The following is a 15,121-nucleotide window of genomic DNA, read 5'->3' on the forward strand; positions in this document are numbered from 1 at the left end:
CAAAAAATTGATGCCAGTGAAACAGGAATATCCAAACGTTACTGCCCAGGATGCACTTCTCCGACATCTGCCTTACTACTGAAATACATTAAATGGCATGAGGTTGCTGTATTTGTGGGGTGCACACAAATTATCCACAGAAAGTAAAATCATGTCATTTCAAGTCTAACTAGTCTTTAATTTATGTGATGGGTTAATTACTGTTTTTCAAACTCTGTCGCAGTGAGAGGTTAACCACTGCAAATGCACAGTCTCACTCCATTGGGTAATAATTGTTGTTAGGATTTTAATAATATCATACATCAATTTAAAGAAAAGAATTACTATTCCTTCATGTCTATTTTTTCTCTGACATGTAACCCCTCTTTTTTTTCCTATTTACTTCTGTGGATGTTTTGACACGGAATTTCAACATTTACAATTCCTTCTCAGTCCTTTGCTATTTATTTCACAATCCTTCAATCTGATTGGTTAAGGAGATACACCGTTGCTTGTCCTGTTCACTTAGGTTGATGATGCCCATTTTCCCAACTGTGCTGTTAGCAATTGATACTTTCAGCAACTTGCCACACAAAACATTCTAAGAAACGAAACCTGCAAGGTTAAGCTTAATAATCAGCAGATGCCATTAGATGTCTTGGCACAGCAAAATCTGGGTCCATAGTTTGTTATTAGCAATCCCCTGTCACAGCGGTTCTCAAGCTGGGGCCTGTAGAGACCCAGCAAAATAATGTGGAAGTGTTTATCAGGCAGGGGTGGCTATATGGGTGATTGGTGCCTCTGACTGCCCAGAGCACAAGCGAATGAGTAATGGATGGTGGTGGGCTTGATGCGAGCCAGGATGTTGGAGTACAATGTGGCTACAACATGCAGTGCAGAGCAGGGTGACTGTTTTGCCTTGGAGGAGAGCATGCATACAGGAGTTTGAAGTTTACCAGGTAAAACTGCTGGTACTAAGTCTGGTGGTGGCTGCAGGTAAGCCCTGCAAGTCAAAAAGTGTTTTCTTAAAACATTATTTAAATAGTTTTTACATACAGTGATTTCGTATTCTGAGTAGTATTTAGTTGTATAATTTAGATAGAAGGCCTGTGAATATTCATCCATTTGAAAAGGGGTCCTTCAACCAAAAAGGCTTGAGAACCACTGCTCTATCGAACATTGTGAATGACTGTGTCAATAATACTTCAACATTTAACAATGTGCATACATACTCATTGTGCTGTTCTGTGCTACGAACGTTGTCAGACTTTGTAACGTCGCTGCTCCAAAAGATAAATCATCTGTACTTAAAGCATCAAAAATGCAGTCATCATTTCCTTGACAAGTTTCATTAGCTTTGTCGATTTTCTCCGGTGCTGTGGTTAGCAAAAGCTGGTCATAAAACTTAGGTACAAAACTGTTGTTGTTATAGGTGTACCAAGACTCTTCTGGGGTTGTGTTATATGTGAACACACTGTTGTTCACAGTTGTTTTCCCTAAAAAAACACAAACAAAAAATAAACGTAACAAGAATGATATTGTCATATAATTGGGTAGATGCTGAGCCAGTTATGCATATTATTCATTACTTATCACTTAGCAACAAGATTTTGAAATATGTGAAATCTGTGCTTACATGTCAGGCCAAAGTCAAAGAATATCTGAGTTTCATTGGGCAAATTTGTTCCATCAAAGTCGAGGTATGTTCCATTGGCAGCTTTAAAATCGTCTGTTTTATCATCATTCCAGATACCTAGATGTAGAAATGGAAAACAATATTGTAGACAATGATGTAGTACCTGGAAAACTAGGACTAAATCCTGCAGTTCATTTTACTTCTGGATTGCTATATTAATTAACTCATATTACCACTTAAATCTGGATCGCATAAATATATAGAAAGGTAAAGCAATACTCGAGCCAACGTTGAGATGGAATGTCGAAACTAATGAATCTCAGTTCTATCTCATTGACAGCATTTGTTTAGACGCTAAAAGAAAGAATAATCAAACATTTATATTGAACCTTTCATGACCTCATAACATTCCAGAGTGCTTTACAGCTAATTAAGTACCTCCTTCCGATGTAAAGTCACATGTCGGAAACACGGCTGCCAATTTGAATATAGCAAGTTTCCTGCAACCAGCAAAGTGATAATGAGCGGATAATCTGTTTTTAGTGATGTTAGTTGGGGAGAAAATATTGGCCAGGTCACCAGGGAGACTTTACATACACTTCTTCCAATGGATCATTTACAGTCACTGGAGTTTCATCCCAAAGATTAAAGCAAAGCCTTGTTTGAGCCTTATCTTTACTCTCTGTTGAAATGTCTGGATTGTTCAGTTCTATTTTACACACGCTGAGTCAACAACATCAATCAGTAATAAAATTATTTTACAAAGAGCTTTCTAATATTTTATGATACTAATTTAATTTTTCAGCTGAACTTATGATTCATATGGGACCATGTTTCATTGCAAATGTTTGTATGGTACACGGTTATTCATGTGCCATTTTCAAATGTGTGGAATTGTTACTAATTCTGAGAAAACCTTTGTCTTCGTAAGTTGTTCAATTGAGAAAGTTAACAGAGTTACTAGGCTGCAGTTTCATCAGCCATAAATAGTCTGCACAATAAATTCACTGTCCTTAAAGGGCCATGGTATATGGTATTACAAATTAGGACACCTGGTGAAAAATTAGTGGGGATAATTTCAGCAGCTCGCAATCAGTTGTAGCGAATCGACCAGCTAGTTTCAAAAATTGTTTGGGTGCAAAATGAGTGCCCGTTTTGCTATTGTTTGTTTCTTTTGCCCAAAGATTAAAGTTAAACTTCTACAGATGTGCCATAGAGTGCATCCTGTCCTGCTGCATCACAGCTTGGTATGGCAACCGTTCAGCCCAAGATCGCAAGAAACTACAGAGTGTGGTGAACTCAGCCCAACGCATCACACAAGCTTGCCATCATCCCATTGATTTTGTATACACCTCCCGCTGCCTCAGAAAGGCAGACAGCATTGTCAGAGACCCCTCCCACCCAGGCTTTGCGCTCTTCCAGACCCTTCCATCAGGCAGAAGATACAGAATACTGAAGACCCGCACATCCAGGCATAGGAATAGCTTTTCCCCATAGCCACTAGACTCCTCAATGACTATCCATTGGACTGATTTCTTCGCTTTAAGAACACTATTCACGACGCCCTATACTGCTCTTGTTTGGCCTTGTTCCGCACTGTAACCAATCACTATTTGTTGATGCACCACTGTCAATGTACTCTGTCGATTATTCTTTTGTCTATTATATACATACTATGTACGTTCCCTTGGCCGCAGAAAAATACTTTTCGCTATACTCCGGTACATGTGGCAATAAATATCAATCAATCAATCAAAAATTACCCGTCTTAGGGCCATTTTAGCTTTCAGTGATATTTTTGGATCAAGCATCTGTTATACACAAACTGGCAGATTTTAAGTGGTGTGTATAAAGGGAAGCCAAACTGACACCGCCCATTTTAAACCATTGCTGAAATTTAAATTTACCCCTTGTATTTGTTTCTTATGCTGTCGTAGGCCTGGAAGAACCATAGTTGCCGTCCTCTGCTCAGTCTACAAGTGTATAATTTTTTATTTGCAGGGAAAGGGTTCCTGTCCCTTTCTAATAACTGACAGACCAGCAAACCTATATTACAATTGATCTCAAATCTTTGAAGAACATAAATCATGGAATGATAGAATGATAGAATCCCTACAGTGCAGAAAGAGGCCATTCAGCCCATCGAGCCAGCACAGATCCTCTGAAAGAGCGCCCCAATAGGGTCAGTACCCCAGCCTAACCCCGTAACCCAGTCCCCCACCCTAACCCCGTAACCCAGTAACCCCACCTAACCTTTTGGACACTAAGGGGCAATTTATCATGGCCAATCCACCTAACCTGCACATCTTTGGACTGTGGGAGGAAACTGGAGCACTGGAAATCCACGCAGACATGGGAAGAATGTGCAAACTCCACACAGAGAGTCACCCACGGCCAGAATTGGACCCGAGTCCCTAATGCTGTGAGACAGCAGTGCTAACCACTGTGCCACCGTGCCGCCCTTAATGTTGGAGATAAAGGGTTCCTGCCTCTTTCTTAATAAGCGACATACCAGCCACCCTATATTATAATTGATCTTGACTCTTTAAAGAACATAAAATCATAGAATCTTCAGCCATGATTGAATGGCGGAGCAGACTTGATGGAGCGAATGGGCTAATTCTGCTCGTATATCTTATGGTCTATGGTCTGTCAGGTACAGAAAGAAAAACACAGTAAATGGGCCTTGAGTTATTGGATGCAATTTTAAATCATTCTAAACCCCATCCACTTGCACAGTGTTAAAATTGGGCTCAATCTGTTTCTCTTTCCATAGATGCTGCCAGATCTGCTGAGTAGTTCCAAGCCTCCTCTCTTTTTAATTAAGACTTCCAGCATTAAAATTACTCTGCTCTTTGGACTAAGAAATCTAACAAATGCAACATTTTTTAGGATTGTGAAGTTATGAAGACAAAGCTTCAAAGTGGTATCATTACTCACCCAGGAGACCTTCTGTTTTATTCTTTAAAGAATTATCCAATGTAGCAATGAAAGACAACGTCCCTTTTGTTCCTGAGACAGTGACAGACGTTCCATCTTCAAAGGTAGCCACTGTTTCATTGTTGTCTGTCTTTTGTAGGGTCACTTGATTTATAAAGGTAGTATTTTCTATAACAAAGAATGATCACAAAAATCTAATGTTTTATCTAATATTTTGGCCAGTACAAGTATAAAATATTTACAGTTTTGTGAATAATTTTAGCAGGGCCTTCATAAGGAATATACTTTGTTTAAATTAAATCCCACATAAAAACAAAACATTGTAAAAAAGGACAATGGAAAATTATGAGTAGATACTGCAATCGATGTATGAAAATCAAATCCTGCTATGGATCATTTTCCTGTGAATAGAATCAACGTCATAGCTCTGTAAACTATAAAAATGTGATGAATATATTTATGTTGAGAAAGATTTTATGCTTATAAATTGAGTCTGGGATCAATTTAATTCACAATAATTTACAAACTTAGACATACATTTGTATTGCACAGTTGAATGCAGTGTTCTATTGATCCCATTGCTGGAACCTTAGAAATGCCGGAAAATACATTTTGTTGAAGCTTTGCAGCTTTCACTCATCAGGACAATTGTAAGAATGCAAATATCAGGTGAAACAATAACTTTGTAATATATGAGTAGAGGGTGCTGACTCGTCGGTAAGTGGACACTGTTTGAGATGTTGCCATGGAGAATGCTACAGTTGACGGCGACTGACCATTAACTGCCAACTGAAATGTAAAAACAGCATGACTCTGAATGGTCAAGGTATTACCTAGTGGAATGAACCAGTTAATGGCTATCACTTATTTTGTTTAGCTGAAACAGGTGTCATGAGTGTATATGTTCTTTCCATCTGCAAAGAATAGGGCCATGTGTATTAATATACAGAAAAATGGGTGGACACGCACAGTATATTTCAGTTCTCTCTTTTTCTGTGCTGAGAGGCTGAGTGGGATAAACCTTAAATGGAATGCCGGGGGGCTCTCTCAAAAGACATCTTTTGTGGGGGTATCCATCAAAGATTTTTGTGGGGCAGGAGAATGTGTCTCCTTGGGACCCCATAATCTTCTTTTTTTCCCATTCTCACCATCCCCCCAAAGCACCCTTCGAACAGCAAACTGAATAGTGCCAATATTCTGACTCAATAAAGCAGCCCGGAGAAAATATTTAAATCAGTCCTAAACTTGAAAGAAGTCTGTGTCTTCCAATGGAGAGTTGGGAAGGCACTGTGGGCCTGCCAATAACTTCACATTTGTTCTGCACCAAAATTGAGTGTCTATCCCATAAATTTCACCAAATATTTGCTCTGATTTTTCTTATTACCACCTTAGATTCCTTACAGGTTTAGGCAATTGGCTTGTGGCTGGCACAGATAGGAATGAATGAAGTCAAAGAACAATTATTCACTCTCACCTGTAACGTTTACAATATTTCCATCGACCCTGACAATTATTTCATCGTTATCATTGATGTTCCACTGAGCCTGTAATAAGAAAATAATTTCACTGGCTGTACGTAACTACTGGCGGTTAGCAAAGATTTGCAAATACAATCATATGCACTCTTTTAAAAAAAAACCTTGATTGTAAAGTTTGGACTCATGCAGGCACTGAAGAATAAAAATTAAAATGTCCTTTGGTCACCTGGAGTCAAGTTTCTGAGCGTATATTCATTTTCACTACCCCTGTCTGACGGAAAGGAAGCAGAGGTGAAGTGGGATGGAGCGGAAGAGTTAAAATGGAGCTGGGGACTTATCCACACCTTTCCCACTGTGATTTGACTGACTGAACACAATTTTATAATGCAGATGGAAATGAAACCTTCCCTAAGCTGTCTGGGCCTCTTTAAACATTCAGATCAGGCTCAATTGACTTCATGATGGTTTGATTTACAATTTTAATCTGAGGCCTGAGCAGTGATGCTTCTCCACCAGATCATCCTGCCAGGACTTGGATTGAGGGCATGGAAGAGAAGTTCACATGTGGACCAGGAGTTTCTCAAATGCAAAATGTCTGTAATTTTGCAATTTGGGTTCCTTGCTACCAAATTGTGCTCAAAAATGTTAGCTTGCATTAAAGGGAGCCTGGTAAGGAATATCAGAGTTAGATTTAGAATAAAGAACGAGGATACATTCTGTTCACTGTGAATCAGTCAACTTCTAAATAGAGCAGAATGATTTCCCCCTCTATTGCCAGTAAAATTGTTAATTAATTCCAAGTACCTACAATTAAAGAGAAACACATTACTATTTTACTGTGTTTCTAACAAATAGGAGCCAGAAAAATTATTCTCCAACTGCAGCTTGCTGGTTAAGGCAGTCCTCGACTTTCTGACGTTTGAGTTACGACAAACGGCACTTAACGACGTTTATATATTGACACCCCCTTTTGACTTTACAACACTGGTTTCAACTTTATAATGCCACATTCGGGAGCAGTTGGTCTTTACCAACTGTTATGTTCTACCTTTCACAACTTAAAATTGCTTCTCTGACACAGTATAGAAAGTTTAGGCACTGTTATATTATGGGAATTACACTACTGTAAGACCGTTATACTGACCGGAATTTTCTGTTTTCCTGCACCCCTGCCTGCGGGTTTCCTGGCGGTGTGGGGTGGCTTCAGTGAGAAATCTCACTGACAAGCGGCGGGAGTCTAGAATTCTGCATGCCGCCCGAGAAAGCTGAGGCCGGGGGACTGGATAATCGAGCCCACTGAATCAAGATCTCACAAACCTTTGACTATTCAGTGAATATAGGATATCACACCTTGGTTCAGGAACCAATCCCTCATTTATAACACTATTTCTATGGGGAAAACCAGTTCCAATTTACGACGTTTAGATTTACGACACTGTTTTCAGGAACCAATTGTGTTGTGAGTCCGAAGAATGCCTGTATGAGCTTGGATCGGCCAAATGAATGTCAATGGTATTTATCAGGACTGTATATTCCAAAGTTCCAGTATATTCCCATTTAAATTCGGAATTAGCAAAATCCGGGGCTAAATTTCTGAAGATAAAATGGGAGGCATTTGCCATTATATTTAAAATTTACCCTCTGATTTTTGCCAGTTTCTTGGGCTGTGAATTATGGTGGGTTGCAACCCAACACATACTTAAAGTGACATCGGGTTTGCTTTTCCTTTGGTCTTTTGCTGTAGGTAAGTAGGAGGGCTGTGGGAACCTTACCAGTGAATGAATCTTGTGGGAAGATGCTGTGGAAGCAGCAACTTTACTTATAGGTAAATTTAAAAGCTCTTGGCAACTTCAGTTGTCACAATTTAATGGTTTACAATGATTTAAATCTGCTTTCAATGCAGTGGTTTGATTTTCAAATTGATTTACTGTCTTAACATCTGCAGTGCCTTTGAAGCATTCTCACAGTATCCACTAGGTACAGAACCAATGAGCAAAATAAGCACACTGGCAAGTATTTGAAATGCTCATGAACTTTAAAAATTAACAATCAGGCATTCAACATTCCCTTTGAAAAAATCTTGTCCAAATGAACATACAGGCATTGCTAAGCCACTTCAAACACAGATCAAGTTATTAAAAGATAATAAAGTTGTCAAACGGAGCTAACACTCTCCTTTGAAACTGTGTAAATAGACTCTTGCTGGGCCAAGTCCTTTAATCAGTCTGCAAGCCTGGCCAATGTTCATAGTCTGCCATCTGACAAAACCGATGTCTGGTTATCTGGTTAACCTGATTCTATTGATAGAGTTTCATGATGGCATCCCTATGAATGCTTCACTGAACTCCAAGAATGACTATAGGCATCTTTATTTGAAGCGGTTTCTGTGTTTATATGGATGAAATGAAAGGATTCCTCAGAGGGAATTTTGAATGCCCGACTGTGTTTTCACTCCCTCCACCACATTTACAAGATGCACTGCAGCAATGCACCAAGGCTCCTTTGATAGTCTCTTCCAAACCTATGACCTCTACTACCTAAGAGGATAAGGGAAACCATTTCCCTTCAAGCCACACACCATCCTGGCTTGGAACTATATCGCTTTTCTTTCACTGTTGCTGGGTCAAAATGCTTCCTTTCTAACAGCACTGTGGCTATTCCTTCAGCGATTTGCGAAGACAGCTCACCACTACCTTCTCAGGGGACTTCGGGATGGGGAATAAATGCTGGTCCAGTCAGCAATGCCAACATCCCATAAATTAAATAAAAGGGCTAATGCCTCAGTAAACGGCAGCGGGCTTTCTTTCTAACCTGATGGCCTTGCCATCTCCCCACCTCTATTGCTGTCTTGGGAAGTGGTGGACAAGATTCCAGCCCACGTCCAATACCATGGAATCAAAGTATCAGATGTGTGGGCTGACATTTAGGCTTCGGAACCTCAACATCAGGAAATGACCGGAGTTGCGATTCCCGAACTGCAGACGAAAATCTGACCCCAGGCATATCGCAGCCAAATAAATGTTGCAATGCACATTACCGTTTCAACAGCGTAAAATAGAACATTGCTTCTAGACTTAGTAATCACTCAGTTAGTCAGAAGGTTCAAGTTCCGCTCCAGGACTTGAGCACTAAAATCCAGGTTTATACTCTAGTGCTGAAAAGAGGGAGCGCTGTACTGTCAGAGGTGCTGTCTTTCATTACTGAAACATTAAATCATGGCCCTATCTGCTCTCTCGTGAGAATGTGAAAACGAGAATTGCATCTTTTTGAAATAGAGTAGAGGTTTTATCCCTTCTGTCCTGGCCAATTTTCATCCCTCAATTGGCATTGCCAAAGCAGATTATCTAGCTATCATGTTGCTCTGTGAGGGAACTTGCTACCATAGCAATAGTACTTACACCTTTATTTGATGTAAAGAGCTTTGGGATAGCCAGTAATCATAAAAGGCACTATACAAATACAAGTCATTCTTTTATTTTTTTCTCAGGATGTTGGTGGGATGGGTCCAGACCATATTTACATTCAAGGGTTAGTTTTATAGTTAGTAAAATCAGTCAAAAAAAGAAGGGACTGCATTTATGTGGCACATTTTAATTCCTTGGGATTTCTCCAGCTCCTCACAACTAATTAATTAATTTTCAAGTGTAGTCACTGCTCCAGAGTAGGCAAAATCCGGGGCAGGATTCTCAGTTGGCCCATGCCAAAATTGGGAAATGCAATTGGGCGGGGAATCAGTTCAGACACCAAAATTGCGGTGGGTGCCAATTTGATGGCAAATTGCAATTCTCCGTTGCATCGACAGCGGTTTCAATGTGTTCTGGAACGCACATACCGTAAACAGCGTCTGCATATAATTTGCGGGCCTGATCCGGTATTCTCCAGGGCCTCTGCGATTCTCCACCTCCGATGGGCCAAATGATCGACAGTGTGGTTTGCTTGTGCTTTTAAAAATTGTGAAACGGGTGTCGTGACTGCTGAGGGGGAGAGAGGAGGTATGGAATGTGTCCAACATTGCCATTGTGTGCTGACCATTGTGCCACTAGCCATGGTGCTTCTTCCAGGGCTGGGAGGAGTAATGAGGAGTGGCCAGGAGGTGGGCTGTAGGGTATGGGTGGACAGAACACCACTGCCGTAGCCGGAAAGGCAGCCATGCAGCTGTGCATGTGCTGACTGCCTACTGTGAACTTAGTGCCACGGATCATATGGTGGCACCCCCAGGCCACCCCCCTAGGTGCCTTCTGGCCCCAAGCAATCCATCAACAAGATGGGTGTGCTGCAGCGCATTCAGTGCCATCTTGTGGGGAGAGAAGTGTATATGTGCGACTGCAGCTTGTCAGACTCCCGAGTGTCAATTGCAAATCCGCCACCGTTTTTCATTGGAATCCATTGTGTTCCAAGTGGCGTCGGTGCTAGCCCTTCCACAGTCGCTAAATCGGTCCAGGGGCGCCGTAAGGTTTGCTGTCATGGAACTCCATGAATCCTGCGCCGGCGTCAACACTTTAGCCTCAGGAAAGGAGAATCCAGCCCCTGATCTTTTCACAGCAACATCCCAGAAAAAGCAACAAACTAAGTGACCAGTCAATCTATTTTTATTGATGCCTGCTGAGAGGAATGCTGGCCAGGACACCAAAAGAGTTTCTCTGTTCTTTTTAAGTTGGACTTGAACCTATAGATCTTCTAACTGTAAGGCATGAGTGATATCTGAGGTTAGTACCACATTATAGTAATTTACATCATGCAATGCACAGTACAAATGTGAATTTCTTATATCCAGCACCAATTACCTTTGTTCCAGTTGATCCTTGTGCTGCCAATGCTACAAAGCTTGTCGCCTGTGATGTTCTATTTTCTCCAGCCCTGAGGGTTCGTCCTTGTAAGCTGAATGTCAGCGTATCATTATCATCCATCACATTTAATAGGATGAATTCTCCCAGGCCATTGAAGGTATATTTTACATCATCCATGGTCGCGACATGAGGATCCCCAAAGAACCAACCTGGAAAGTTGACAAGAAATCGCCTCATAAATCTATTCTTTAAGTTAAAATGGAAACATTTGGGGGAAAGTCTAACCGTCCTTGCTGGCTGTGAGTGGACTCAGCATGTAGTTAAAATTGAGGGACTCAATTTTCTGCCCGATTCCTTCCCATTTTACCATTGCTGGCTTTGGGTTGGATGAGGAACCTGCGACACTCCGGAAGAATTCTCCGACATAAATAAATATTCAAAGTTCAATGAAGGCAATAGGATCTATAATACATTTTAAATGGGATCCAAATGGGACTCCATGCAACCACTCCTCTACTCGACTGATGCAGATTAGAATTTGATGGTCAAGATTGAATAATTTGCTTATAATCTACTCAAACATAAAATTAATGGAAATTAAGTTCCGATATGCACATTGTTATATGAAGTCAATTGGATATGTTCTGAACTCTTTGGAAATCTCTTTTATTGTGAAAAAAGGTGATATAAATTACCATGAGAATAAAACTGGTAAATTAAGGTGGATGAAAAGTAGTTGCTGAATAGAAAAATGTATCCAAAGTGATCGTATTCTTTAAATGAAATACCTGTCCGTGGAGGTCTGTATCCAAAGCAGAAGTCCAGGGGTCTCCGCAATCGGAAAAGCGAACAATAATAAGGATGACCAGAATCTCTGCAGCAGTCATGGTATGGCTCAACTTCCCTTTCTAAACAGTGACAGAGAAAAATAATTTGACAAAAATAACTAATCATGATTAACAAGAAACGTGTTCTACACTGGTATTAGACATGGTAATAATCCTCAGATTCCCTGTTCCATTTTAGTTTCCAGGTGTGTCCCCAGTAAGAAAGGAGCTTTTCCTAAAAAGGTTGCCTTATCCTAAGCAAAACACCATTCATGTTTTATTACATTAATATCCACAGGCATCTGGATATGTTCTATTTTCTGAAATGAAAAGAATATTTGCCAGAAACGGACAGTAGACCAGTCAGTATTTAGTTTCACAATCCTACTGATTATTTATGATCCCCCTCGGCAGACTGTGGATCCCTTATTATCAGAAATCCTTTAACTAGCCAATGTCTGGTCAGATTGTAGAATAATCCCGGGGCTATAATAATGGTGCCAATTTGAGCCTATATAATTCCTTGGGTTGGTTGGGAAATTAAAAGTTAAAAAGGGTGGAGCAGTGCCATGGCCTGGCTCTAGCGGGAGCCCCAAATTGCGGGAGGGGGAGCAGTGGATTAATGTCTGGCTATACTTCTGTGGTGTTGGAGATATTTAATGCCATTGATGAATATCAGGGGGTGGTAGAGGGTGGTTAAGCCCCCAATTGCTCCATGATAGAAACTGGAGGCATAAGACTGTTGTTATGATAGGGGCATCCTTTATAAAGGGCACCCTGATTTCTGTTGCGCCGATCGCTTGTTCTGAGGCTCTGCCCCAGAAGAGTGACAGCATAAACACCGTCCACTCATATTATTTTCCCCAAGAGGCTCAAAATTCGGAGAAGAAACTAGTCTGTGCAACTGGAGAGTTACATGCCAGTTTTTAATATTTCCATATTAATATTTAAGACATCATATTTTGAATTACATAGCAGCAAGTATTGATTATTAATCAGACTCACCCCATTCTATTACCTTCAATAGCCGTTGCATTTATTGGATGAAAATGTGCTGTAAAATTGGGACAATTGCTCATTGTTGTTTATGTATTAACGGGGTTAAAGGCTGACAAATCACCATGATCTGATAAGCTACACCCAGTGTATTAAAGGAAGTGGCCCTGGAAATATTGGGTGCATTGGTGGTCACCTTCCAATATTCTATAAACTCTGGAGCAGTTCCGACAGATTGGAGTGTAGTAAATGTAATAATAATAATAATAATGGGCAGGATTCTCCTCTACCTGGCGGGGCGGGCCGTACCGGCGCCTAGGAGTGGCATGAACCACTCCGGCATCGGGCCGCCTGGAAGGTGCGGAACCTCCGCACCTTCAGGGGCTAGGTCGGCGCCGGTGGGTTTGGCGCCGCGCCAGTTGGTGTGGAAGGGCTTAGCGCCACGCCAACCGGTGCCGAAGGGCCTCCGCTGGCCGGCGCGAATTGGCGCATGTGCGGAAATGCCAGCGTGTGCTGGCGTCATCCCAGCGCATGCGCAGGGGAGTTCTTCTCCGCGTCGGCCATGGCGGAGGTTGACAGCAGCCGGTGCGGAGGGAAAGAGTGCCCCCACAGCACAGGCCCGCCCGCAGATCAGTGGGCGCCGAGAAACAATATTTCTCCTGGTCCATCACAATCTGTCAATGACCCTCGTGATTAGACTTCTACTGTTGGGGAACGGATGCTCCAGAAAAACGTCTGGCTTTCAACCTGCCTCTCCAGAGGTCTTGTGGTAGTGTCTCTCCATCTTGGCTAGAAGGTCTAGGTTCAAGTCCCTGTCAGGACTTGTTGTCCACAGAAGGAGCATTAATAATATGCTTCAATGGACTGATAAGCAACCCACAAATCCTCTACTATTTTACAATATAAATTGGATCCTATGTTCAGCTCTCTCTAGCTTTGAAAAAGAGTCACCGAGACTCAAAATGTTGCCTCACTTCTGTCTCAACAGATGCTGCCCGGCCTGCTGACATTGTCCAGCATTTTCTGTTTTTGTTATCACCTCTTCAGCTTTTCACTCTTGTATATTTATCTGAATGAATCCCGTGACAAGGTCTGGAGGTAAGTGGTTCTTTTGGTGACCAAACTAACCATTGGTGAGAAGCTTATTGGTAAATGAGAGCCATTTGATGGTATAATTAACTAATTTTGTTGTGAAGGTGGTCAGCACGAGTACCAGGATGTTGTTAAACTCGGAATTTTTTAAGGAATAAGCCAGATAATGGTAGGGAAGGAGACTTGCCCTCCAATTAAAGATGGCAGGTAGGCTCCCAAAGCTGGAGGGTCACTGAGAGGCTCTCCAGCACTGGCAAATCAGCAGCCTCACTGGCCGTAATGCAAGCTACCAATTTGTGATGGAGAAGGAGTAAAGGTCAGCATTTCGTATATTTAGAAATGCCAGATTCCTGGTTGCGATCATGGGGGAACAGAGGCTACCACTGTAGTTCGGTGCCTATGACTGGTACAGGTGGAAATACTGCTTGCAGGATTCATCATGGCACTCTGTTAAGTATTTCTCGAATTTTCTGTTTTTATTTCAAAAGTACCATACTTTTCCTTGTTGTTTTTGAGTAACTTAAAACATTACATTAAGCAGAAGGTGTTTTTCTTACCTGCGTATTGTTTTTGCAGAGATGGTAAGACATTGTTGAAAAAATTGTTCCTCTGCCGTAGATAATAAAAGAATCCCCTCCACCACCAAAACCACCAGTTGTAGTGAGTCCATGGTGTTGGGAGGAATCTTTCTTTTTCACCATAGATTAAACCACCATTGAACGAATAGTAACATCTCACTCCAGAACTTCCCCGAGCAAATCTGCTTTGCATTGTGAGGTAGAACGCTGGGGAAAGAAGTAATTGTTTTTCACATTTAATTTGCTGTCTGTTGTTCAATCTCCTCACTTGTCTTACGATCTTCACCAACAATAATATTGTGCAGCAGAATTCTGTAAGTGAACTTTTAAGTCTGATTTGTTGAGCAATCCAGGCATCTCTGATTTGCATAGGTTCCTGATCCCTCGATGTTTCAAGCTTATAATTCTCAATCTAACTTTTAATTCCTTTTGTGGCATTGTCCTCCATTTCCACCATAGCACTCCGACTTTATTTCCATCCAACTCCAAACTCTATGGGTGGAATTTTCCCAATGTTTGGCAGAGCGTCAGTTTAAACTGAATACCAGCATATCTCTCCAGATGTACAGCCGTGTTTTCATTCCAAATTATCTGGCAGTCAGTGATTTGCCGCATTACTCTGGCTGGGCAGGGCCAGATAGAACCGGCAAGGCCACTCCACATTTTCGGGGCACCATCCCTAAAATGCACCCCGATCAGAGTTACAAATAAACTCCTCCCACAGACATGGAGGATATGCCCATACTGCTGCCCCTCCCACATACAAGCATCAGAGCATTAACCCCCCACCCCCGGCATGCAAATATGG

At 41.5% G+C, this 15,121-nt stretch overlaps 1 protein-coding gene across 2 annotated transcripts in view; it reads right to left on the bottom strand.

Annotated features, from left to right (window-relative positions):
* LOC140389708 (uncharacterized) overlaps positions 1 to 15,121 on the bottom strand; it is a 287,989-nt gene that overhangs the window by 173,260 nt on the left and 99,608 nt on the right. For both annotated transcript variants that reach the window (XM_072474126.1, XM_072474125.1), the window contains 7 exons: positions 14,293 to 14,520; positions 11,609 to 11,728; positions 10,818 to 11,029; positions 6,030 to 6,099; positions 4,556 to 4,723; positions 1,616 to 1,732; positions 1,212 to 1,475 (listed from right to left, as the gene is read on the bottom strand). In XM_072474126.1, the coding sequence (XP_072330227.1) occupies positions 1,212 to 1,475; positions 1,616 to 1,732; positions 4,556 to 4,723; positions 6,030 to 6,099; positions 10,818 to 11,029; positions 11,609 to 11,728; positions 14,293 to 14,520 (1,179 nt within the window). The remainder of the gene's footprint in view (positions 1 to 1,211; positions 1,476 to 1,615; positions 1,733 to 4,555; positions 4,724 to 6,029; positions 6,100 to 10,817; positions 11,030 to 11,608; positions 11,729 to 14,292; positions 14,521 to 15,121) is intronic.

The sequence above is a fragment of the Scyliorhinus torazame genome, chromosome 14 (assembly GCF_047496885.1).
Source record: "Scyliorhinus torazame isolate Kashiwa2021f chromosome 14, sScyTor2.1, whole genome shotgun sequence".
Classification (NCBI taxonomy): Eukaryota; Metazoa; Chordata; class Chondrichthyes; order Carcharhiniformes; family Scyliorhinidae; genus Scyliorhinus; species Scyliorhinus torazame.